The sequence below is a fragment of the Chelonoidis abingdonii genome, chromosome 15, assembly GCF_003597395.2.
Source record: "Chelonoidis abingdonii isolate Lonesome George chromosome 15, CheloAbing_2.0, whole genome shotgun sequence".
NCBI classification, from domain to species: Eukaryota; Metazoa; Chordata; order Testudines; family Testudinidae; genus Chelonoidis; species Chelonoidis abingdonii.
Window position 1 is genome coordinate 7,339,471 of NC_133783.1, and position 12,881 is coordinate 7,352,351.

General features: G+C 44.2%; 1 protein-coding gene across 5 annotated transcripts in view; it reads left to right on the forward strand.

Annotated features, from left to right (window-relative positions):
- The window catches only part of LOC116828264 (L-threonine ammonia-lyase-like), a 50,393-nt gene that overhangs the window by 15,262 nt on the left and 22,250 nt on the right, over positions 1-12,881 (forward strand). For all 5 annotated transcript variants that reach the window (XM_032786376.2, XM_032786377.2, XM_075072653.1 and 2 more), the window contains 2 exons: positions 6,117-6,233; positions 7,170-7,411. In XM_032786376.2, coding sequence (XP_032642267.1) covers positions 6,117-6,233; positions 7,170-7,411 — 359 coding nt within the window. The remainder of the gene's footprint in view (positions 1-6,116; positions 6,234-7,169; positions 7,412-12,881) is intronic.

Sequence of the window (12,881 nt, forward strand, 5' to 3'; positions counted from 1 at the left end):
GGAAGTATGGAGCACAAGATGCATATGCCTTTTCCATGGGTTGTGTATATTGGTCTTTAGGAGCCCAAATATCTTGCTACCTAGGTAAACTTGAATAAGCATGCATAGCTCAGGTTTGCTAGCTATCTGTTTTTCATGTGTTTTCTGTCTTTGGCTGGATTATTTCCTCAGATATTTAAGCCACAACAAAGTAAGAATCAGGTCTTTCTTCATTATTTCCACTGTCCAACAACTAAAATAACAGGAGAGAACACAATCCAGCCCCTTACTTTTCTCTCTAACCATTCCACACTGCCTCAAGGGCGAGAGAAAGATAGTAGGAAAAATAGATGTTTTTTAAAACAGAGACTTTTTTTTTTAAGCCACAGTCTTTCTCTGAGTCTCCCATTGTGTACTATCTTGTCAGTCTGTTTTAGACAGAGCAGTGGCGTGATGCCCATAGCTAAGATTTCCTAACACTTTATATGCAAGCGGTCAGTGCAGTAGGCTCAGGACTGTCCTTAGGCATACGCAGCTGGATAGGGCACCTGAAAATTTAGTGCACCCCGTGTCTTAGTGTCCACCCTCCCATTTCTTCTTTTCCCTGTTCTGAGCCTTCCTGCAGGCTCCCACAGCTAGCTGCTGCAGCCTGATGAGCCTTCCTCTGGAGAGGATCTAGTAACTTAAAAATGAAAAAGCGTTCCCACCTGCTAGAACTATTATCACCATATTTAAACCATTAAAGAGCCATTCAAGTGGTAATAAAGCCATTTAAGAGGCACATGCCAACCCCCAGGTATATACTGTCAGTTTCTGAATTTACTGTCAAAAACCGGTGTGCACGACTGTAATATTTACTCAGAACAAGTTAGTCTACAGGACCATAGTTTAAAATTTGCTTTAAAAATATTTCATTAGTGTGTTGCCGAAGATAGTAAAATCACATCTCTTAAAAATCCTTGCATACATTTTTAGATGCACAATCTGAGTATTCATCTTTAGCCTTAAATGCTTGGATCTTCAGACATATGGTTTTTTAAATAAACTCTTCAAAGGACCACCCTTATCTAAAATACACATTTTAAATTTAATTACTATAGTACAAAAAACTTGCTTCCAAAGTCTTCCCTTCCTTTCTGTCCATGCCTTTCTCCCTTCACCCCTCCCCTGTTGAAGAGAGCCCTTAACGGGACAACACCCCTTTTCCGCTAGATAGCTGGCCAAAAGAGTTTCCCTTTCTTTACTTCTGATTATTTGATGAACTAGCTTTAAGAGAACCCTCTAGCAAAATCAGTACCTTAGTAAGATATAAAATCCTTTGTTATGCCTAAGAGTTTTGGAAACATATATTTTTTTAAAGTTGGTGAAATTTCATAAACGTCTGTTATGGAGATCGCACAAAGTAAATTAGTGTTCCCTTTTTCTAAAAGTGGTGAACATTGTTATGACACACTAAACCTTTGTGACTGATTATTTTAAAATGTCTTTGTTTCAGTGAGTTAAATATGTGCTAATCTGGAATGATTACTTTATGAAGGCTTAAGAGTACATTTAAAATATAAAATGTAAAACAGAGAAGAGCTGCATCATGTATTCCATATGTTTAATGTTGTATTCAGCAGGACAGCTGACTTGTCCTTACTACAAAGTTTTTGCAAATAAATCTCTGACAAACTTCAGGGTATATCAAAAAAACCTGTGACTGACATTTTTAATTCCCAAATGTAGTGGTTTTAATAAGGTACCTTCTGCATGTCCAGTCTTCACCTTCTGGCATTCAGTGGAAAACATGCTCCATTTTCTTTAGAAAGAAATTGAAGAAGAGTGGTGTTTTGGTTCTCCCCACCCACTCCCTGCCCCCCTCCCCATGTCATTTGTTTCATTTGAGTTCAGGGCTTTGGCTGGAAGGGGGTGATCAGGGAGTGGGAGGGAAGAGAGGGAGGAGACAGTGGGGCCTGGGCAGAGCAGGGGCAGGGTCTGGGGCAGAGCAGGGGTGGAGTATGGGCAGGGCCACAGGCAGAAGAGGTGGGCTGGGGAGCTAACCTCCACAAGCGGCAGCTTCATCCACCACCCCTGACAGCGGGCAAAAGCAGGTCAGCTCCCACACACCCAGCACGTGCTGCAGCCTCCTTAGGCAGGGGCTGTACTCACAGAGCTGAATGTGCCTGTGCCGCACATTCTGCGTGAGGGAGACAGTACAAGGGTCTCTGCAGGGAGCTGTGATTCTCTGCTGCCGTGAGGTGGGCCGGGTGGCTCACTAGCCTTTGCTGCCTCGTCCCTCTCCATGCCCCCACCCCCGCACCTCCCCAGGCTGTGAGCCCAGGCTGCCTTCGGGCATAGGGCCCCATAAATCTTAAGGATGGCCCTGAATAGGCTCAATGGATGTGAGGGAGACATCATCTCTGCAGAGGTACAAACAACTGGGTAGATCATATTAGCTGGAATGGTGTAAAGTGGAGGCAAACTGTTTGATTTGCACTGTATTCGCTATCTGTACTGTTGAGAGCTCCATTCCATTTTCCCTGACTGTGCAACTTAGATTCTGTGCCTAACTGAACACTGGCACTGACACATCAATTTTTTGTTTATGTGCAGTGAATATTGCAGGAAGAGTAAATAAGCATCTGTATTGGAACCAGTGAGTTGGGTGTATAGATTCTGTAAGTTCAACTGAAGTTGGTATTTCTCAGATTTAAAACTGCATTAAGGAAAGAAAAGCAGAACTGAGTGAATTTTTTGTGTGTGCTGGATATGTAACATGTAAATAATTTACCATTCCCTCTCTGATTTTGGCTATCTGTAAAAATTTCTGTGCCTTTTAACATTTATTTTGCTTAATATAATCTCTCCAAAATACGTCTTAAGTCACAGGAATCCACAGAACACACATGCTTTAAAAGTTCTGGCAAGCTACAGGTTTTATGTAAGCACCATTCTTTATAAAGTCCAGACATGAGCATATCTGATCAGGATCAGGACCGGCACTAGGGTTTCTGGCGCCCTAGGCGCCGGGACATTTTGCCGCCCCGAGCGCGGGTCTCGCAGCTCCGGCGGAGCTGCCGCAGGCATGCCTGCGGCAGGTCCACTGGAGCCGCGGCTCCCTGGTACCCCGCGGGGGGGGGAGGGGCGCCCTGGGCTGCCGGGTCGGGCAGCGGCTCCCTGACCCGGGGAGGGGGGAGCCCTGGCTGCGGGCTGCGGGCGGCTCGGCACCCTGGGTGGTGGGGTGGGGCGCCCTGGGCTGCCGGGCTGCGTGCGGCGCCTCGCACCCCGGGGGTGGGGGACGCCCTGGGCTGCCGGGCTGCGGCGGCAGTGCACTGACCTCAGGGGCGCGCTGACCAGCGGCACCCTGACCTGGGGGACACCTTGGGCTGCCGGCAGCTCAGCCCCTCCAGCAGCAGCGGCTGCAACCATTTAAAAAAAGTTTTGGGGGCACCACTTTTTGGCGCCCCCAAATCTTGGCGCCCTAGGCAACCGCCTAGTTCGCCTAAATGGTTGCACCAGCCCTGATCAGGATTAGGACAGAAAAAAGAATGAAAAAGGCAGGAGTGACTAATAAGGTAAAAGTGTAGAAGAATATATTAAATGGCAAGTTCTATTTAAATGTGGGGAGCAGAAATGCTGCACTGACTATTTGCACACTGATAGCCTGGGCCCTCACTTCCATGCACCTCACACAATCATTTACTTCTGTGTAAAATGCTACTGCTGAGACTTAGGGTGACCATACATCCCATTTTGGCTGGGACAGTCCCTTTTTGATCAGTTGGCAAGAGCAAATGGGACAAATGCCTACTTCTGTCAAAGTGGGGTGTAGGGGGCAGCAGCGATGCCAGCCCCAGGCAGGGTGGGGAGGCAGGGCTCTGGCAAGCAGTGATGCTGACCCCTTGCGGGGGCATGGGCAGGGCTCAGGTGGGGGGTAGGCAGGAGCTGGGCAAGCAGCGACACAAGCCCCATACCGGACGAGCAGCTCTAGCTAGCCCTGCGTGGGGAGGGAGCTCAGGTAGCTCATGCTAGCCCCACACGGTATCCCATTTTTCCTTATGGAAATATGGTCACTTTACTCAGACTCCAAAATGCTGTAAAGCCATGAGGAACCAGACAGATCTAGAAAAGGTGCCTGTAGTGCAAGCTTCACTATGCTATCAAGAGACTGCCATCACCTAGTGAGATCATCTGTACGTTGGAATCTTCCCTCATCCTCATCCTTTGCCTCTCCACAAACACGGCCAGTGTGCAGGAGCAGCTCCAGGGTTTTTGGCGCCCTAGGTGGGGGTCCTTCCGTGCTCCCTGTTGGCGGCAATTCGGCAGCGGGGGGAGGGCTTTCCGCGCTCCCGGTCTTCGGGGCACTTCAGCGGTGGGTCCTGGAGCGAGTGAAGGACCTGCCGCCGAATGCTGCCGAAGACCTGGAGCGCGGAAGGCCCCCCCGCTGCCAAATTACCACCTAGGTCGCCTAAATGGAAGCACTGGCCCTGCCAGTGTGATAGTATTCCACGTGACGAGGATACCTGTGCAAAAGGAAGTGTACTGAACTTGGGAGTAGGGGGAGTGGTCTCATTACAACTCATCTGCCAGCCTCCAGGTGGCAGTGACTTCATCATTGCTAGCATTGGATAGACTGGAGCCAGCAACAAAAAAGTGAAAGGTTCTGCATTTTATTACCAATCCCAAGCTCCATCTAATTGCCTGCAATGTGTTTTAAACACATTTTCTGGGCCAAATTGAAAAAGGCCAACCCATCATGTTATACACCAATGAATGTCTTCTCCAAAGTACAACTTGTGGAGAGGTCATTAGGGCTATATTTTCTACCTCGGGCCCCGAGGGAAATTGTTGAGACTTTTTAAGCATAATATGATATGGTATGAATGATAGAATATAACATGTTTCAGCATCTCTCCAGTCAATTGCAACATCTTCCATTAAGATACCAACTTTCAAAGTTGGTGTGCATGCAGATGTAAAGGGATGTAGCAATAAATTCATGTGATTGCTTTGTTTCTTGATGTGCATGCTGTTGTGTTACAGTAGCAACAGGGCCTCACTGCACATACGGTTGCCAATTCTGACTGGACATTCCCGGAGGTTTCATCAAATGATGTAATCTTTAATTAAAGATTAATCTCTTGTTCTAGAGTCTCCAGGAATTAACCTGGAGGGTTGGCAACTCTAGGCATACAGCAGATTGGGGCAGATCTGGGAATAGACAGCTATTGTTACTATGAGGAATATAATAGTTATAGTATACTTAGGCCTTATGGAAGACTAAGGAGAAATTTGAAAAGAGTGGCCTGCTAGTTAAAATGTCTCTTACACATAGTGTAGATGTAGCCTGAATTAGTTAAGCACCTGAAAATAGCTTAACTGAATTGAAAATATAGGTCTATTTCTGCTTTCTATAAAAAGCATTGTACTTTAAAAGTCCAACAATACCAAAACAATACCAATTAATTGTCATAATTAATATGGTATGACACATTGCTATATGTACATACAGAGAAATTTAATATATATCGTCCAGCTGTATATTTAAAATAACACAACCGCTCTTCATTCACTATCCTAAATTAGGGCCTGATCCTGCAAACCATAGTCCTTACACTCATCTTAAGTCGGTGGAAATCAAGTGTCTGTTTCATAAAGTTGTATGCTATTTATATAACAGTCACATTCGTACCAGAGAACTGAATTTTGGTGGCAAGTGAAATGGTTTTGTTCATGTAGCGATGTATATAATGTGGTATCCGTATCCATGTGAGAAATGATGCACATGTGGTATTCAGGTAAGGTGGCTCCATACAAGAAAGGAAGTCAAAAATAAAACTTACAATCTTCTTTTAAGTATTACTCTAAAAATACCTGAATTATCTTTTGCTGTAAAATATGTGGCATATACAGATACATAATGGTGCAGTGTCAATGTTTTATGGACAGTTGTTTGGCATGATCTACATAACTCCCAAGAATCTTGGAAATTATACCAGACCATCATGTATTCTTTCTTAATGGAAATATGTAATACTTCTATTTTGCTGGAACTGACTAATGATTGTGCTGTGGTAATACAAGTGAAAGACTGTTTTGGAATGTAGGCATGTAAAATACTGCAGCAACATAATAATCGTTTTCCTGTGTTTTAGTATTCTAGACTTTCAAAGCAATATGGAATGGATATCTATCTAAAGAAAGAGTTCCTTCAGTATACAGGATCTGTAAAGGAGCGAGGTGTGCTTTACCTGCTAACATCTTTACAGCAGGTATGACAAATTATCCAAGCCTATAAAGAACAACAACAACAAATTTAAACATGCTTAATCTATGTGCAACTTCATGCTGAAAAATTAAAGGTGACCCTATCGTCTGTAAATCCTCCCTGGCTTGCTCTATTTCCTCATTTAAGTATTCAAATACTGCTGGGTTGAGCAGCCTAGAAATGCCTGTGAATAAATTAATTAAAATATTGTACTTCTATCTTTTGACAAATCAACAGGATTTTTTTAATGACATCTTATGGGAATAATTGAAGGAAAAGTTTGTAGCATGTAGATTTTAGAGCTTATTCATGGTGTTTGATCCTGATGCATATTATATACTACTAGACTGACAAAAAAAAGTTGAAATCCTAAATTGTGTGTGGATTCTGAGAGAAGAACCTGGATTAGTGAATGGTTTTGAAGAGAATTCCAGCAGTCTGAATACTGGTTTTATCCCCCTTCGTATATAAGATGTGTTACCTATCTGTAGAAGAAATAATATTTAGCTTGGATAAGGCACTTTAGAAGTACTGATTTTTATAGCCACTCTGCATCATTATGTTACAGAGGGGGAAAGTGAGGCAGAAAGGTCAAGTAATTTTCTCTAGGGCAGAGATGGGGACCTGATCTTGTATCTATTAAAATCACTCTGAGTTTGGCTGTGATTTCAATGGGAGAAGGATTGGACCCAGGGAATGTTAGAACTGGGATTCAAACTCAAACGTTCCTGATTCCTATGTTTTAAGCCATTAGATCACGTGGAGGTGCATATGCTGTATATCTGTGCCATACCTTGATGATGTAACACTGGGGAAGAAGACTTTAAAAAGGCTAACACAGAACAGTTGAAATCATCCACCATTAATCTTTGCATGCTTATGTGACTAAGCTGCCATTTTCTGTGATACTGTGTGATCTAGAAGCAAATATGTTTTGCAGGAACAGCAGAAAAAAGGTGTGATAGTGGCTTCTGACAGTAACTTTTCCATGGCAGTAGCATACCATGCCTCAGAACTCCACATTCCAGTATTCGTCATCATGTCTACCAGCACTTCACTAGCCAGAGTGAAAATGTGCCGTGAGTATGGTGCCTTGGTGATCTCCTATGGCACTACAGCCAAGGATTCCCAGATCCATGCAAGGAGGCTGGCCCAAGAGAATGGCTATCTATACCTCGAAGAGTAAGTAAATTTTATCAGATAATTGTTCAGAATCTTCAGCTCAGCAAAACCCATTGGTGTTGTATTTTATTACAACTGCGAATCTTGACCCTTGCTCACCAAAAGTTTCACTGAGTTTTCTAGGAACTGGGACAGACTTCCTGAGAGTCTGGACTGACATTTTTCATTTTTCTGATGAACCCATGATCACTGGCACTCTTGTATGGTTCCTTTCCAAATGAGGCAAATTTGATGGCTTTGGTTGGAATTTGCGTTGAGCTTTTGGTTCAAAGCAAAACTTGAAGTGATGTTTCAGCCCCTATTTTCCTGCTTCAGCCTTGTAGAAATATTTTAGATGGACGGCATGTATATGGTCATGCAAATCTAACCATTTAATATTAAAATGCTGGAACAGTTCCTATTAAAGCACCATCCTGCAAATCCTTAATCACGGGAGCAGTCCTTAGAAATGGTGGGAAACCTAAGTGGTTTCTCAGCATATTTGAGACCTGTTAAATCTCCCAGACTGGCCAGGTGACTCCTCTTTTTGGCCACTTTTTGCACTGCTCCTCACTAGAAGCTTCACTCTTACAAGTTGGAAAGCTGCAAGAGCTCACGGGGCTGCACCTCTGTCTATAGAGACATAGCCTGGAGGACACTAACCATAGGATGCATCTTCTAGTATGATCCGTCAGCCTCCTCATGGCTAAAGACTCAGACCTGTGGCCAGAGAGCTGCTGGACAACGTTGTAGCCATCTGTCTGTGGCCATAGGGGCCAGGCACCAGAGTAACCAGGGAACAGCTAGTGGCCTGGGAGCAGTAACAAGGGAGCAACAGGCCAAGGCAAAGAAGCCTTCCAACCATAGCCTGCCATCCATTCCAGGAAAAGGAGCAACTAGTTACTTGGGTATCAGGCCAAGGAGATGCCAGAGACAAGAATGTGTTAACTAGTCAGCAGGAGCTATTAGCAACAAGTCAGCAGCAGGTCCTGTATTGCACACTCCATGGAGAAACTTCTGCCACAACAGACAGAAGAAGAAGAGAGTTTTAAGTATGAGACAGGAACAGCAACAGGTTGGCTATAGATGCCAACCAATGAAATCTGGGCTGGAGATGACTAACAAAAATGCCCTTTTACCCCTCTGCTTCCTACTGAGCAGGTTGAGGCAGGAGCTGCAGCCCTAACGAGCTTGTGCAGTTGGACTCCAGGTCTTGTACCCTGTAATGTGAAGGTAGATGCAGAGCAGTGGCCATGTTAGCTTGGATCATTTCTTGGGTGAAGACACTTCTCTTTATAAAATAATAATAAAATCTCTCCTGCTAACTACTGTCTGACATGCATTAGGAAGAAACTTCCCCACTTGAGACCATAACATGTAGGTAATACTGAAAGAGGGGGAATGGTTAAAAGTCAGAAGGATGTATCTGTTTTACAGAAAGATCTTGGTTGGGTGTATGGGATCAGAGCTGAAATATGAAATCTAATGTGCCTAAGAGCAAAGGAATGAGTTTTGATAAACAAACCTAAGTGCCATATATGTGGCATTGAATTAGTTAATATGGAAGAGGGAAAAGATCTAGATATCTTGCTAGACCTATCTGTTAAATTCTCAGTCTAGTGTGCACCAGTTTAGAAGACTAATAAAATATTGACTTGTGTCAAGGGGCATATTATATAAGTCTAAGCATACTGTGCTGATATTTTATGAAGTAGTGTTCAATTCTGGTCTCTTTCTTGAAGAAAAATGTGGTTACGATGGATAGCATAAGGTGTAAGGCAAGGAGAGATTAATGGAATGGAGAGTCTTGCATATGAGGAATGATTGACAAAACTGGGACTCATAGACTTTAAGGTCAGAAGGGACCAATATGATCATCTAGTCTGACCTCCTGCACAAGGCAGGCCACAAAACCCTGCCCATACACATTTATAACAACCCCGATCCCATGACTGAGTTATTGAAATCCTCAAAATTGAGATTTGAAGACCTCAAGCTGCAGGGAATCCACCAGCAAGCGACCCATGCCCCACGCTGCAGAGGAAGGCGAAAAACCTCCAGGGCCCCTGCCAATCCGCCCTGGAGGAAAATTCCTTCCCGACCCCAAATATGGCGATCAGCTAAACCCTGAGCATGTGGGCAAGACTCACCAGCCAGCACCCAAGAAAGAATTCTCTGCAGTAACTCAGTTCCCATCCCATCCAACATCCCCTCACAGACCATTGAGCAGACTTATCTGCCGATAATCCAAAATCAATTGCCCAAATTAAACTATCCCATCATAACATCCCCTCCATATACTTATCAAGCTTAGTCTTAAAGCCAGATAAGTCTTTTGCCCCCACTACTTCCCTCGGAAGGCTGTTCCAGAACTTCACTCCCCTAATGGTTAGAAACCTTCGTCTAATTTCAAGTCTAAACTTCCTAATATCCAGTTTGTACCCATTCGTCCTCGTGCCTACATTAGTACTAAACTTAAATAATTCCTCTCCCTCCCTAACGTTAATCCCCCTGATATATTTATATAGAGCAAGCATATCCCCCCGGAGCCTTCTTTTGGCCAGGCTAAACAAGCCAAGCTCTTTGAGTCTCCTTTCATAAGGCAGATTTTCCATTCCTCGGATCATCCTAGTAGCCCGTCTCTGAACCTGTTCCAGTTTGAATTCATCCTTCTTAAACATGGGACACCAGAACTGCACACAATATTCCAGGTGGGGTCTCACCAGCGCCGTATATAACGGCACTAACACCTCCTTCTCCTTGCTGGAAATACCTCGCCTGATGCATCCTAAAACCGCATTTGCTTTTTTAACAGCCATATCACATTGGCGGCTCATAGTCATCCTGCTATCAACCAATACCCCAAGGTCCTTCTCCTCCTCCGTCGCTTCCAACTGATGCGTCCCCAACGTATATCTAAAATTCTTATTATTAATCCCTAAGTGCATGACCTTGCACTTTTCACTATTATATTTCATCCTATTACTATTACTCCAGTTTACAAGGTGATCCAGATCTTCCTGAATAGTATCCCGGTCCTTCTCCGTGTTAGCAATACCCCCCAGCTTCGTGTCATCCGCAAACTTTATTAGCACATTCCCGCTCTTTGTGCCAAGGTCAGTAACAAAAAGGTTAAATAAGATCGGTCCCAAAACCGATCCTTGAGGGACTCCACTAGTAACCTCCTTCCAGCCTGACAATTCACCCTTCAGTACGACCCGCTGGAGTCTCCCCTTTAACCAGTTCCTTATCCACCTTACAACTTTCATATTCATCCCCATCTTTTCCAATTTAACTAACAGTTCCCCATGCGGAACCGTGTCAAACGCCTTACTGAAATCGAGGTAAATTAGATCTACCGCATTTCCTTTGTCTAAGTAATCCGTCACCTTCTCAAAGAAGGAGATCAGGTTGGTTTGGCACGATCTACCTTTAGTAAATCCATGTTGCAACTCGTCCCAATTACCATTGACCTCAATGTCCTTAACTACTTTCTCCCTTAAAATTTTTTCCAAGACCTTACACACTACAGACGTCAAGCTAACAGGCCTATAATTACCCGGATCACTTTTATTCCCTTTCTTAAAAATAGGAACTACGTTAGCAATTCTCCAGTCGTATGGCACAACCCCCGAGTTTACCAATTGCTTAAAAATTCTCGCTAACGGGCTCGCAATTTCACGCGCCAGTTCCTTTAATATCCTCGGGTGGACTCTGCCTTGAGAGAAGGTGATTAAGAGGTGACATGACTAAAGTATTAAACTAGCTAAGGATTATTATAAAATTAGGCATGATTATCTGTTTGAGGGCATTGGAAAGGCCAGATCTAGGGGACATTGGTTTAAAATGGGAGAATATATGCAAAAAAATGTAAGGAGTTTCTGTTTAGAATGAACATGGTAAAATAGATAGAACAAAGAGGGTTCTTAAGTCTTTCCTAAGTGGTTCATCCATCTCTAGTTTGATTTTTGGAACAGATTTACTGAAAATCCTAGCTTTTCAGTGGACAATATGTCACTCACTGTAAACTGGAGTTAATTAGAGCAGCAGGAGTTCCATGTATGAACTCGGGATGGAGTATATAGTCTTAGGTCAGAACTTTCCAAGAACTCTAAGGGAGTTAAGTGACCCAAACCAATCACAGCCTTGGCTATTAAATCCCCATTCATCCATTTCCCTCCAGTTCTCACTAATTTTGACCTGTTCTGACTGGATGCCACTTTTACCAATGAGAAGTTTTTGTTTCATTGGAACATAATATCATGTGTAACAACTAAGGTTGATGGGGTTTTTTTGTTTGTTTGTGTGTGTTTGTTTTTGTTTTTTACATCATGGTCTCAGCTTGGTTTATAAATCTGGCAACTTTGAGACAAGCATCTTCCCAGGTTGAAATATCTCTGCTGTCAACAGGTTGTGCTTGTGAGAATTTTTATAGCAGTTGCAATTATAATTGATTACTATAAATATCAGTTACAATGTATAGATGCTTCCACCAGGTGGCTTTTAAGCACTTTGGTTAATTCAAAACTCAACTATAATAAAGCAAAGGCACCTGGTCTCTTACTCTATGATCAGAAACCTAATTCCACATACAAACATCACTCAGGGCTTGGCTACACTGGAGAGTTGCAGCGCTGGTGAAGGGGTTACAGCGCTGCAACTCACTCTGTGTACACGCTTACAAAGCCCAGCCAGCGCTGCAACTCCCTGGCTGCAGCGCTGGCTGTAACCTGGTCTGATGGGGGTAGCGATTCCAGTCCGCTGTGAGGCAGCCTGCCATCAGGGTGGACACACATCATGCGCTGTTATTTGCCTCGCAGTGTAGCTAAGATGTTATCCCAAGAAAGCCGTGTCCACAACAACGGAGAGAACGCTGAACGACCAGCTCTAGAAAAACAAAAACAAGCGCGCTTTGCTCCACGTACGAGCCGAGGAAGGGAATGCTTGGAATGTCAGCAGCGTTGTTGAGCGGAGGGATCGTGTTGAGCAGCTGCTTATGTAAGCCTGAAGGCATTTTAGGAGGGCATAATGCATATGAAAAAGAGAGGTGGGGAGGGTCAAAACTTTAAAATGAGAAAACTGTGTGTAACTTCATTCCTTAGAACTGCAAGCAGGACTAGAACAGCGCTAGTGTTTGCTTGAGGAAAGGAGAAACAGCAACGGCGGGGGGGGGAGGGAGTCCATCGTGAAGAACTGCTTAGGTTGGTCGAAGCCTTTGCTAAGAGTGTGAAGAGAGGGGTGGGGGAAATGTCAGAATTTGGCAAGGCAGGAGCTGGCACAGTGTCGCGCCAAAAATCCACTCTCTCGTCTCCCCCACGCTCCGTCCACAACCCATCCACCTCCCTCGTTGAAACACATGGCAGCCACTTGAATGCTGGGATAGCTGCCCACAATGCACCATTCCCAACAGCGCTGCAAATGCTGCAAATGTGGTTACACTGCAGCGCTGGTAGCTGTCAGTGTGGCCACACTGCAGCGCTGTTCCTACACA